The 13440-nt window shown below is 36.1% G+C and overlaps 1 protein-coding gene across 2 annotated transcripts; it reads right to left on the reverse strand.

Annotated features, from left to right (window-relative positions):
* Positions 1-7433: 7433 nt before the first annotated feature.
* Positions 7434-12726, reverse strand: LOC131037900 (meiosis-specific protein ASY1). Of its 2 annotated transcripts, none has more exons than XM_057970146.1 (22): positions 12631-12726; positions 12485-12547; positions 12239-12335; positions 11855-11923; positions 11529-11621; positions 11286-11409; positions 11115-11184; positions 10971-11012; positions 10708-10833; positions 10466-10606; positions 10347-10374; positions 10222-10278; positions 10017-10129; positions 9729-9741; positions 9507-9583; positions 9302-9409; positions 9068-9221; positions 8711-8784; positions 8571-8628; positions 8284-8450; positions 7841-7996; positions 7434-7751 (listed from the first exon to the last, which is right to left on the reverse strand). In XM_057970146.1, the coding sequence occupies exons 1-22, from the start codon at positions 12631-12633 to the stop codon at positions 7707-7709; spliced, it is 1878 nt and encodes a 625-aa protein (XP_057826129.1). In that variant the 5' UTR covers positions 12634-12726; the 3' UTR covers positions 7434-7706. The 2 variants fall into 2 exon arrangements, with proteins under 2 accessions (XP_057826129.1, XP_057826128.1); XM_057970145.1 differs by having other exon boundaries at positions 10017-10141.
* Between the last annotated feature and the right edge of the window lie 714 nt (positions 12727-13440).

Consider the following 13440-nt stretch of genomic DNA (forward strand, 5'->3'; position numbering starts at 1 on the left):
TTGGAAGAAGATGAAGACAGATTTGAAGTTTAGTTCTACTTTTCATCCACAGACTGATGGACAAACGTAATTTAGTTGACCGGAGTTTGGGAAACTTATTGAGATGTTTAGTGGGAGATAAAACCGGAAGTTGGGATTTGATCCTTGCACAAGCAAGGTTTGCCTACATCAATTCAGTGAATAGAAGTACCAAAATAACACCTTTTGAGATTGTTACTAGAGTGCATCCTAGAGGTATATCAGAATTGAGAGACATTAGCAGTGAAGACTAGAGAAGTTCAGAAGCAGAAGACTTTTCAGATCACATGGTAGCCTTGCATATTTAGGTTAAGCAACATTTGGAAGACATGAACAACAAGTATAAGGAGAAGGAAGATGAGAAGAGGAGACATAAGGAATTTGAAGTTGGTGATGAAGTGATGGTATATCTGAGAAAAGAGAGATTCCTGGTTGAAACTTATAACAAGTTGCAGATGAAGAAGTTTGGACCTTGCAGGATTTTGAGGAAGTTCAGTTCTGGAAATGCATATAAAGTGGAGTTACCAGATATAGTGTCATAAAATTGTGACCTAGAAATTTACGACTGCATTAGGGTCCTCACGCATGTGAACTCGAATCCTCTAGCCTGATTGGAGACTGGAGAGTGCTCAGCTTGCGAAAACAACTTCTTCCTTGGGCTCCACATCACTCTGTCCATAATCTGCCCTAGAGAAAGGGGTAGGATAGGGGCGTGGCGCCCTTGTCCTTGCACTATTTTGGGGCAGGACCTTTCTGGAGCATGCATTATGGGTTGTGCAGTGAGCGGGAAATCTCCTCGATATCGGCCCGTGATGAAATTCAAATCCTTCAAACATGTATTTAAGGGGGCATGCGCTCTCTCATTTGAATAGGTTGGATGAGTGGGAAATTCATAAGCGATCAAGCATTCAAGAGCATTCAAGCATTCCAGCATTCTTTTCCAGCATTGAGCATTCTCAAGTCTCCCTTCAAGGCTAGGTGTTGCATTCAAGTCAAGGATTCAACCATTGAAGAGGAGATTGATTCCAACATACAATTCCACACAAACATTTCTATCAACATTGCTACTACAACGTCCCTTGAGGTGATTTACAGTTTAGTCTTTCATTTACATGTACTTGTAAGTACTTTCTTTTGTTACTTGGTTAATTCCAAAACTGGGGTTTGACCTAAAGGCAAACCCCCAATCCCAACACATTTCCCTCTTTTTTCTATGTGTAGGTTGCAGGTGCTCAACTGTACTTTTGGTTTCGAGCTTCATTTGCAGAGGCGGAAAAACCCTTTTTGTTTCGTGGATTTTTTGGAGGACCGTGCACATTCCCGCCATGGTCCAGACAAATTTTCATCAATTTTGCAGGGCAACTTCGTCTCGACATTTTATTGCCAAATTCAGGTGCACAACTTCATCCCATATTCAGATCCCAAGTTATAATCGATTCTTTGCCACTTTTGCACTACATAATTCAATCAATTTCCTTTCCAAATCAAACAAAGGAATAAGAGGATCAACTTAACATTCTTAATTCATTCAAAATTCAATCTATCATCTTTGTGAGGAGATTGAATCTAGTGAATTAACCCTTATCTTCCTAATGTAATGGTGAAAAGTGCTTGAAGGGTAATCAATAGTGAAACTCTCATCTCTCTTTGAGGGAAAGGGTTAGTTTTCCTCTTGATCTATCACTCATCATTTTCCCACCATTACATTAGATAGTTTGAGTATTTCACCTATTTTTAACATTGCAGATCTTCATGAATATCATGAACCGGAATTCAGTGAGGACATTGTTGCAGACTTGGAGAAACAGTTACCCTAGAAGGAACTAGATCAGATTGAAGAGATTTTGGATAGTAGGATTGGGCGTAGTACCTAGAGCAGTCAGTATAAGGAGTATCTTGTGAAGTGGAAGGACAGACTAGTTGAAGATTCATTTTGGATTTCTTAGGCAGAGGTAGACTGTCTTGGTTTTCCTCTGACTCTGGTAAAGTGAGAGGCTCACTTTTTCAATAATCCCAAATGTTTGATGCAGGAGCATCCCTGATTCATAGCAATCTTGTATCAACCCAAAACATTTTCTTTCTGTTTGCTTTATGTTTGCAGTTTCAACATTTTTTTTTCTGTGTGTCCCGGTTTTGGCTCACTGGATCTTGTGGAGTTGGATTCTACTTGAATACTTGATCATCTTTCTTGTTTCCAGATTGCATCACATTTGGATCATTTTCCAGCAAGATATCGTTATCGATTGCTTTGACCTGCGGAGCCTTGGGCGTTGATTCTGATGTTCCTTGGCGTGTGGCCAACCTTTTCCCGCAATCTACGTTTCATCCTTTGGATTTTCTGGAGGAATCTCTTGGTGGAGGCCGACCTTGTTATTTTACACGTTAGGTCTTGTTCTTCAGGTTTTGATCGCTTTTGGGCTGACTAGATCCTTTGGATCGATATATATATATAATTGTAATTGCGCATTATAATATAATTAATTAGAGAATCAAGTAGCTAGATTGTGCATAGAGGATAGATCTCAAGATTCAAGGTCCTGGTCATGACCTATTCTGTATATTCTACTAGGCCTATGAGCCGGTATGTTGTAGCCCGGTTGTTAACAGTTGGTTGTAATCAATTTTCATGAAATACAACTGTTATGCATAGCCTCCATCATATCTTTGTGTTTCCGTTGTGTTACTCTTGCCGACCGGTCCAGATTGATCTCTTTGAGGTCCCTCCTCATCGACGACTGCTTCACAAAGTCAACTTAAACAAGCCCATGCAACCCGCTTATGAGTCTATCATGATCTCTTTTTTGTGAGAAGAGGCGTGGTGTGTATTTTGGGAGGGGTTTTGTTGTAATATTTGTAGGCATCCATCTTGTTGGTCAAATCTCCCTCCTTGAAATAATTACCACTGCCCCAATCTTGTCTATCTCCTCAAGTATTGACCCATGAATTCTCTTGCGCTTGCTAGCCCTTGGACTCCAAATTGAACGAGTAAACTACTTTGATATCATGTTAGAATGAGGATCTATTAAGTGTTGTGCTAGTATCAGATCTGGATTGATTTCATAATAAACAATATGTGTACATATAGGTAGAGTCACTGGGTTGAATCAAAAGTCAATCCCAACACTCAATGAGTGGTGGCATATAAGTTCCACCAAGTGGCAAAGAAGTTGCAACATATGTCTTGAATGAATTTGACCAACTCTCCAAGTGGCCACATGATCTACCTAAGGTGGCTTAAAGCCATGTATAAAAATACATAGAATATTTATTTATTAAATAATAAGTAAAACATATTATACACTAACAAAATTAACCCCCAATTTTGTACAACTCTACACAAAATTCTAGATAATGATCATATGAAATATCTATTTTTTTACCTAGACAAATATACTATATTAAAATTTTAAACAAGGCATCAAAATTCTACTAGATCTTATTCATAAAGCCATCGAGAATTTCCTTTCTTGGCTTGAGAATAAAAGAAAATTTAAGGTATCCAACCAAGACTTGTGGGACTTTTTAGGTTGTTATTGATGCTATTTCTCTTAGATAATTCATAAAATTGGGATCAAATAATTGGTTTAGGATTGGAAATGGTATCCTAATGCATTATTTCATAATTATAATCCATGTAAGGGATATTTGTGGCTTTGTCATCATCTTCCTATGGTTGGTTAATAAAACCATCATTGGTAGCTTTAGTCTTTTTTTTTATCGGTAAAAGTTTTTGTATTATATTGATTCTCAAAAGCAACTACAAAACATTAAAAATGGAGCCTATATCCACTGATTTGTACATATCTTCATCAATCCTCGTGCATTCTCTAATTTTAACAGTGCGAGCCACACATGGCCAAATTGTTCATCCCCTTAAAGGAATGCAGTCTAAATTACTCTTTACGAAGCTCCTACCCCTACAATGAGTACAACAAATCAACTTGAAGGGCTGCATTACTAAACTAAGTTGACTCATTTTTTCCTTTTTTTGGAGGAACACAAAGTCATCTGATTCTATACATGTCATGTGCTTCATCCTCTTCACTTCAGTCCACCCTTTGCCATCTTGATTGTTGCACTCTCCTACTACACAATCTACCATTCCCCTATCTCCAACCATAAGAACCACATCCCTAGGGAGGGCCAAAGATATATCAACATCAATTAAAAGGCGAGCAAAGGTAGAATGACCCATGGAGAACGTGGCATCATCAACCTTCAAGAAGCTTCAAATGGAGTTACCAATGGCCTCAAAACAAGAATGTTCCCAGAAATGGAGGGGGAGATTGGGGAGGTGAACCCAAACCAGACGAATAGAGAGGGATTCTATAAGGGGGTTGAAGGAAGGAGTCTAGGGCTTACAGCCAGTAACATCCTTGTTCTTGGTCATATGCATGGGGATGTGTTTAATAAGTATGCTTAATATATGAAGCCCGATAATGTTCTTATGCAGAATAAATGGTAATATTAATATGGACTGCAATATGTATGACAATCATACAATTTCATATATATTCATAATACATAAGAAATTAGTATACTTACAGTCTAAATTGTGTTATTACTGTCAGTATTTAAGAAGATGGGAATGAGATTGGTATCAGTGCTGGTATGGGGATTAGAACACCAATCAAAGTATGTTATGCAAGTAGTTGGAACAAAAGGGGTTTCACTACCACTGCCTACTCTAAAGGGGAATTTGGTAAAGGAGGAGGGTGCTCATTAGGAGGAGAGGAAACCTTCTTGACCTTCAAAGAAAATTGAGATGGATTTGGATCCCTGAGAGTATTAGGAGGAATGATATAATGTTGAGTTTCAACACAAATCCACCATGTCGACTTACTAGAGTTCTAATTTTCCTCAAAATGTTGTTTATGACAATGGGAAGCCAAATGTTATATTGAGAAGAAAACCCTACATCTGAAAGGAATTTTTTCATAATCCACAAGTTTCTTCCTACTTTCAGTACCCACCTTCAATAAAATCTTAGCTGGGAGACCATTAGTTAAATCCATTTCCACATAGATGCAAGTGCACGTTGAATTTTGATACTTGATAGTTTCTATGTAGGAGCAACTTGATACCTTCCAAGATCATTCCCAATGGCCTTTAGAAAATCTAATTCCCAAAATTGAATGAGACGATATGAAAGCTTCACCCACAAAAATGCAGTAGTGAAAATTTTTGTGTGTGGGTCAAATTTGGAAACCAAGGCTTCATACACAAAAAATCCCCTTGGAAGATCCAAGGACCATTCTCCAGCACCAGAACCTTTTCTTCTTGGGTATCAAACTTCAGAATAAAAAACCCTTTGGCACAAGGGAAAATATTGACTTCCCCTACCAAATATTCCTTCCAACTCTTGGTGACCCATGCATGCAAATCACATAAGTTTGGCAATGTCTTTGTGAAGTGGCAAGTCAAAGCATGGTCCAATAAACATTCCTCCCTATCCATTGCTAAACTGTCTAAACAAATTTTTGGGGTTGATGAGGAAGGGCGATAGGAAAATGAGAGTTCTTCTTACCTGTGGTATCAAAGTGAAGGTTTGCATGAGTTCTATCCACCATGCTTGAGACCTTGGGATCCATGCACAAAACTTCTTTGAATTTTTTTCCTAGGGTTTAGCTTAGGGGGTGGATTAGGGTACCTAAATCTTCCTTCACCAATGGTCGCTTCCCCAAATTCACTAATACCTTGCTCTCCTGACTCTCGAAGGGCCTTCAAACACCCACCAAAAGCTGTGCAAAGGTGGGAGACAATGTATCATATTCCCAATCTTGGAAAGGGTATTGTCGAACACCTTTCTCCAAGCCCTTACCCAACCTCGCACCACCATTAAACCCACTCATGAAACTTGAAAGCCCTCGAACACCATGCCTAAGCGAGGGCCACACAATAGAAGAGAAAGAAGAAAGGGCATTACGAGTGCTGATGGTCACAAAGCCATTGCTAGCAAAAGAGCATGTGAAGGGGACGAAGAAATAGCGAGCCATTGCTACATCCTTCAATGAAAAGTTGTAGCTTAAATAGTAGTTTCTTATTACTTGGCATTACAATTCCAATTAGTTGATTGGCTATTCTTGGGCCTAAATTGACCCATTTTTCTTGGTGTATTATTTATCAAGGCCTTCTACTTGGTTTTCACTTAATGCATTTGGGAGTTTCTACTCTCCATTGTCCATTTTGTGTATAATTAGAGTCATTAATCTTTTATGGTTCTACGATAGAGCTTGAGCATATTAGAATTAGAATCATGATTAATTCAATTTTTTTAGATATGCTCCTTTCAGGGCATATAATTTTGTTAGAGGATCAACCTTGTCTCCCTTTCAAATATACCTAGATTTGACATGCCTTCAAGGTAAAAATTCTCTTTAATGTTTGAAAAGATAGAAATGTCATTATTTTTTCAAGATGTATCAATGTTCATTTCTCTCTTTACTCCAAGGCTACGATTTTCTCTAACAGCTCATATGAAGATTCAAGTATAAGTTAGAAAAGTTACACGAGGCGTCCCATTTGTAGGATCTTTTTAGAAAGTCGAGGCAATGCTTCTTATTTTGTTTCAAGATTCTTGCTTCCCTTGTTTTCTCCTCCTTGAAAATGTTGATTATTTTGTAGCCAATTTATCAAAAGGGGTTGTAGTTTTTAATCTTGTGGCTCTTAGTCCCTAGGAAATAAAGATAATATAGCCTACAATTAGTTTTTGCCTCTTTTTAAGGGCATGATGCTCTTGGTTAGCTAGACTCTAACAAGGTTCTTCAGTTAAAATTGACCATTTCTCTAGTGTGTGCTCAACAATCTTCTAAGGATACTCTTAAAGAAGAGGGGATGCTCACTAGTTGGGAGTCAATTGATGATAAGCTTGCCGTTGGTGATGCTTCGGGGAAACTTGTTGATAAAGAAACCACTCCTTAAATTGTATTAGTTAGTTTTTAACGTTATGTTTGAACTTGACAATATGAACTATTATATTTCATTTAAAATTTAAAGATACGCATTTTTACAGTCCACCTTTATATGAATATTATACTCTTATCTTTTTAATTAATTTTTTTAAAATACAAATTTATTCATTTAAAAGATCACGCTTCATTATTTACAAGCTAAATACTTAAATATCAAAAGTCTTACATTTAGTTTTCTAAATTAATATTCATTTATACACATTATAACTCTAAAAATACTATTTATTAATCTAAATTAATTAGAAATAATTTGTTTCCACTTAATTAATTACTCTATTATTATTAAACTTAGGAAGTGTGCATTTTCCTATACACTTGTATTAACTAAAATATATTTAAAACATTTGTCAAGTATTCTGCAAATACAAAATTAATCGTCACGCAAAGCACGTCAAAATGGTTCCAACTTCGATATCGTGGCCCGTATGATCCAGTAAACTTCAATAAAAAATCCAAAAATGTTGTATAACAGTCTATTTATGATATGAAGTACAATTGATTTTGATTTCTGTCTATGAATATCTCTCTGTGCCTTGGCAACCAAAACAAAGAAACACATGCATAAACAAAGCGAAGTAAGTTCTTTACTTGATTTCAACAAAGAGCTTCATAAAAGGTAGAAAATAAGAGACGTAAACAAAATCTCTGATTTTTTGGTCTCTTGCCGGCTGTTTATTAGCCTGTAAGAGTACGTTCGATGGACATGAAGCTTTACAATTAGACCTTGAGACGTTTTGCGTAGTGATAAATGGGTTCCTTCACCTGCAAACACAAATAAAAAAGGGTGATTTGCCGTGAACAAATTTTTCAAGTACAGTAGAGTAGTGTAGTAGCGATGCATACATACATACCGTACTAGATTTTCGAGTGCGCATGCCTTGGAAATTGCTATCCAGGGAGTTTTGGCTACATTTAACAGATACATTGCCAAAATCAGTAGTGACAGAATCCACTTTTGGTCTTGAAAATTCCTTTCCCGCTTTAGTGCTTTCCCTGGACGTTGCTGGCTGTATAATAATAATACACGAACAAATAGTATATAGTTAGATACAAATGGCTATGGAGGGACACAAAATTATCTTAACAGTTAGACACAAGCTCTTCTGGTTAGAGAAGGAAATGGCGGTATCCATGTAGCACGTTTTACTAGGACATTTTTAAGTAAATCTTAACAAGATAAGCCTTGAATATTATAGCACTAGGAAAAAAATCTTCTTCCATAAGAAGCTGAGACCACTATGTGTCGGGAAAACAAAAAATCAAGGAAAAAAAGCTAATTAGATAGTTAAATTACTTTGGCCATGTCTAATTTAGATGCAGGCGAAGCTGGTTTCTTGAAGGACCCTGCTTTGGAAATTGTTTGGCCGCTACGAAATGAACCATTCTCAGCAGGTGACTGTCCATGACGAGTTGCATCCGATCCCACTGTATGAAATCGCGCAAAGGTTGAGCTATCTTTATCTGTCCACATTATAGATAGTTATTGTTATTCGAGTGAGAGAAAGCCTAAAGTACGATCTTCTTTCTCTGTCAGTTAACATAATCATTGACGTTAAAGTAGCAAGTGCTTATATATCTTACCCGCAGCTGGAGTTTCTGGATTAATTAACTTTTCAGATACACCCTTTGCTTGCATTTCCTGCAGGAAGAAGAGAGTTCATTCCTTTAACAAACAACAAATAGTTTCAGAAATTCACCCAATTTTCTAAAATTTATTTCACCTGCTCTATTTCAAATGATTTCTTTAAGTCGAGTAGCTTCTTCATTGTCATCTCCGATTTAATCACGCGTTTGCCTACAGGATAGAAAGAATTTATGCTTGATTTGAAAAGAATGAAATTCATCTTTTTAAGGTAAGATACTATGTGTGAAATATATATGTGACAATCTTCTGGGTCAAATTGCATTATTTTCTACCGTGGTGATGGATTATGTAGTGTGAAATTAGTAAACTAATGTAGAGTGATCCAGAAGGTTCTCGTACATTGGAATAATTTTTTTAATGCAAAAATAAACAACCACACAATCTAGCCCATACTATCATTGAAACAATTCAAGTACATTATCATTATTCTTACCTAGTCTTCTGTTTTGAACTCTGCCCTCAATGAACCCATCACTTGCCATCCTGTCAATGAATTTACGGAGATTTGATTGGTTCACCTGACCATCAAATTTGCTTTGGAGCTTTCCAAGTGTGACGTAATCCATCGGAAGCGCATGATACAAGACCTGAGGACATTAACACGGAAGTTAAACTCTTCACATTAGCATTGTCTGGTGTCAATTTTGAAAGCTGATAAATGGTTTACCTTTATGTACATAGAGTCGTCCTCGCTCACGGCAGAGTCAGGTTTTTCATTTTTCGTTTCGTCAAGGAAATAGGGATCATCTTTGCTGGCAATTTCAATGTCATTTTCCTGCGAATTCAGCCACCAATTACCTTTAAATATTTGATTTTAAGTACTGTGATTTAGCCTTAAGCTTTGTTTCTTCATGTTTTAGCTGGGCTTTTACCTTCACTTTGTTAATTCTGTACAGATCTTTTCCTTGCTTTGTCACTATACCTTCTTTCACGAGACTCTGTATGATATCTGCAGACAAATTCAGCAAGCATTTATTAAAATCTGAGTGAGCTGTAAACAATAACTGAAAAGCCAATTAACAGGATAGGAAACTTGATGATCTTGCAGTGCAAAAAAAATATAGTGAACGACAAATTCAAGCAGCTCCCATTACCCTCTGTCGACACCTACACGATAAAATGAATTCTTTATCAATTAACGCGAAAATCATTAAATTTAGCCTAATAAAAGTTTAGACACAATGTTTAAAAATTCACATTTATATAGACAACTTAGTAGAACTCAATATAGCTTACAGCCAATTTCTTTAATTCGGTCGTCAATATTTTCCTAATTTTGATAAAATAAAATAAGATAATAAACATGAACATTCGTTCTTCGCTCCGTCATTAAATTCCTATTCTATCAAATGAAAAACCAGAAGCAGGGAAGAATTGATTACCACTGAAATATCCGGGAAATTAGACAATACATCCGATAGATCCAGTGTTTCGATGTGTCTTGAAAGGATCCATTCCTTCACTCGGGCTAGATTCTGAGCTTCCTGTTCACAATCTTCGGTGTCCGCTACCAGAAGCAAAAATCAAGTTATGTGAAAGGAAATTACTCGAATCTCCGGACAATCCCAGGAGATTTAAACGACTTACCATCACTATCTTGCATATGATGATCCTTCACGGATGCGCTCTTGGACTTTCCAATTTCTGTCATGATAATTAATCAAATAGCCTTTACATCAAGCAATTCATTAAAGGAGGCATATTATACTGACCGATTATTGCAGGAGCGTTTTTCTTCCCCTGCAAAATGTAGAGTAAAATAAAATTGATCATAAATAATATTGCTCTTCCAACCTTTTCCAAAAAGAATACTAAGACCTTAATTTCATACAGGGGATTTTTCTTCTGAGTCATGAGAGTCCATAGACGATTCAGAGGCGTCATCGTCCCTCATCTCATTGGATCTGGAGTCCATACTACCCTCGTCCCCTTCTTCATTTTCATCTTCGCAGGGGTCAAGCACGCTTTTTACCTGCAATTAATAATTTTCGAGTTATATCTCTTAATGCTTAAAGCCGAAATGGTAAAAGAGAGAGATGGGAGGAATACCTAGGAATTCAATTTAACCGATACCTTTAAAGCGATCATGAAATGTTTGCTGTTCACGTCTCCAATCTTCATCTTCAAAGGAGTTCGAGACCAGGAATTGTCATCACCTTCACCGCAACATCTGAAAAAAGGAGGCTCGTAGTCTGGAGGCTGCAGTACGTTTCGCAAGTAAAACGTATTATAACGTCATTTTAATGGTGTTCAAATGGACTATTTCGATTGAAACTCTCAATTACACTCTAAAATCTGTGAATCTGAAGATCTTTTTCTGCAATAAAATTGCTTACCGTAACGTCGTCGTAGTAGAAGAGTTTCATCAGTATTGTGCGCTGAAAATAGGGTAAATTTGAACAATTTACTCTTAATTTCTAAAATATAAATATATCCACTTGAATAAAAAATTGTAAACAGGAATTTAATTTAGACATTACCTCCTCAGGCATACGATCGAGAGTCCTCATGAGTTGGACAAGCGTACGAACCATCTTACAGGCGGAGCTCCTGGAAATATAATTGCCATTAAATCATATGCTATTATTCCTCTTACAAATGAGACTGGAAAATATCGTTTCAAGCCAGATTTTTCAACAATTTTTCTGTACCTCATCTGGTTTGGAGTTAAATCAACTGAATTGGACTTGAAAGTTGTCCCTTGCTTTTTATTCCCGCTCCTGTTTATGTTCATTGACACCTCTTCTGAACAAGAGCTGCCATAGCTAAAAGCAACTGAAATGAAGACATGCATGCCATATAATTACAAAGGATTCTCACAGATAAACTTTAATATAAATGCGAACAATTCAGAAAACTTCTAATGTCCAAATTTTAAGATATCCGGGTCCTACAGGCATATTCTTCAAGCATCGGACCGTCTTCTTTCTCACAAACGCAAAATAAGAGCGTTTTCAGGTATTTCTTTTCCAGTGCATCATAAACCCCTGCATGAAACACACATCTTAATACAATCTACTCATTTTTTATCATACTACATTCAAATCAATTAAGATCTTGGAAGCTCTTTTTTAAATACAATCCAAACAGAAATATTTAACTAAATTAAGCAGACCTTAAACGCTCTTGCTTAATTCAGTCAGTTTTTTTAACATCTTCCATAAATACGCTCTTAACCATAAATATTTAGTAAAACGAGACAAATGTTGGATGCCAGTACCTTTTTCCATCCAGTCAATAAGCCTCCGCGATTCAGCATCCATAGGCATCAATTTCTTTATTTTCATTTCTGAATAGCGAATTCAATCACACAGCAAGCACATCACGCAACAATTTACTTGTACATAACCTCTACTTGCAAATAATCACAAAATATTTTAAATAAACACTTCAAAATTCACATCACAAACAACAATTTACTTGTACAAAACCTATGTTTTCAAATGAACACAAAATAATTGAAATAAAGACATCATTTTCATCTGCGGACAGCCGATTCATTCAAACAACACACGAAATCACCTGCACTCACTAATCAACCAATTATAAACACAAGCTTAAAAAAAAACTAAATATTCAAACCAAGTTTATTTAGAAGCCTTACCTAGAGCCGGTACAGACTTGTCATTAAAATACTTCTCAGGAAAAAGTCCTCTAATGTAGCTAATGTTAAAAATAGCAATGCGAAGAAGATTTCTTGTCTGCAAAACAATTCAACCGGCCAAATTACAACAAATTTAGATAATTTTCGCATAACTTGAGCTCAATTTAAAATAAGCGATCGTAAATTTAGAAATAACTTACGGATTCAGGCTTAATACAAAACTAAGCATTATAAATTTACACTTACCAGTAGCAAGGAGTCCTGCTCTGAAATTTCCGTTTCTTTCACCCTTTGAGCAGCAATTGCAACCTGTGCAAGCAAAAATGCGATACATTTAAACACTTTTTTATCTAAATAAACTTCTATACGATATACGAACGGCAAATGATTACCATTGTTGGAAAAGAATTACGAATGCTTCGCGAAGTGAGATGTAAGAGAGTGTGTATATGAAGGGGTTTGAAAAGAATATGGAGACAGCAATGGCTCTGTAACTAATTTATAGAAAAAGATAACCCAAATTAAACCATGATTAGATGACTTTACCACGGTAATTTAACAGAGTCTACGCTTTCCACAAAATAGAGCGGGTGGTCACAATAGCGAATGGTTAATTTCCCGTGGTTTTAAAACGGAGATTATTGGAAAAAGAAGATTTCTGCTTTCTATATGTTTGTCGAATATATTGAAAATGAAAAAGTTTGAACATAATAGCGTAAAGGAAAATAATATTTTCCCAGTCTAGGTTGATTAAATATTAAATATTAAATACTTATGGTTGCATACTTATGTTCTTCGATTTATTAGAATATTTACCTCTTTCTAGTTGTTGATGATTGGGGGTATTCAGATATAGTTCAAAGAAGTTGTCAAATAATTAGGAGAAAAGTTTTCCTGGGTCAATCTTTAGGAGAGATCAACTTTATAATTGCGTTGATGAATATTACATAGTAAACAAGAATGCAAATGCTTTAGATAATGATTCTAAAGTAAATATTGTTCCTTTTAATGTTTCAAGTGAAGTGTTGCATGTGAATGATTTCTCTTTGAATGCATTATTTCCTTGATTGATAAATGAATGCACATTGAATTCCTTTAAATTTAACTACATAATACTAAACCATGAAAATATGTACCAAGTAAGCTCATGGTGGTAAATAAATGAGCAAGCATCAACCAAAATTTGATTTTGAACTATTGAA

Source organism: Cryptomeria japonica, chromosome 4 (genome assembly GCF_030272615.1).
Source record: "Cryptomeria japonica chromosome 4, Sugi_1.0, whole genome shotgun sequence".
Taxonomy (NCBI): Eukaryota; Viridiplantae; Streptophyta; class Pinopsida; order Cupressales; family Cupressaceae; genus Cryptomeria; species Cryptomeria japonica.

Bases quoted from the DNA above. Each gene is read 5' to 3' on its own strand.
- LOC131037900 (XM_057970145.1), bottom strand. The intron at 8,629-8,710 runs GTGAAATAAATT...TTCTTCCTGCAG, and splicing joins AATCATTTGAAATAGAGCAG to GAAATGCAAGCAAAGGGTGT. The intron at 7,752-7,840 runs GTATGTATGTAT...TTGTGTTTGCAG, and splicing joins GCACTCGAAAATCTAGTACG to GTGAAGGAACCCATTTATCA.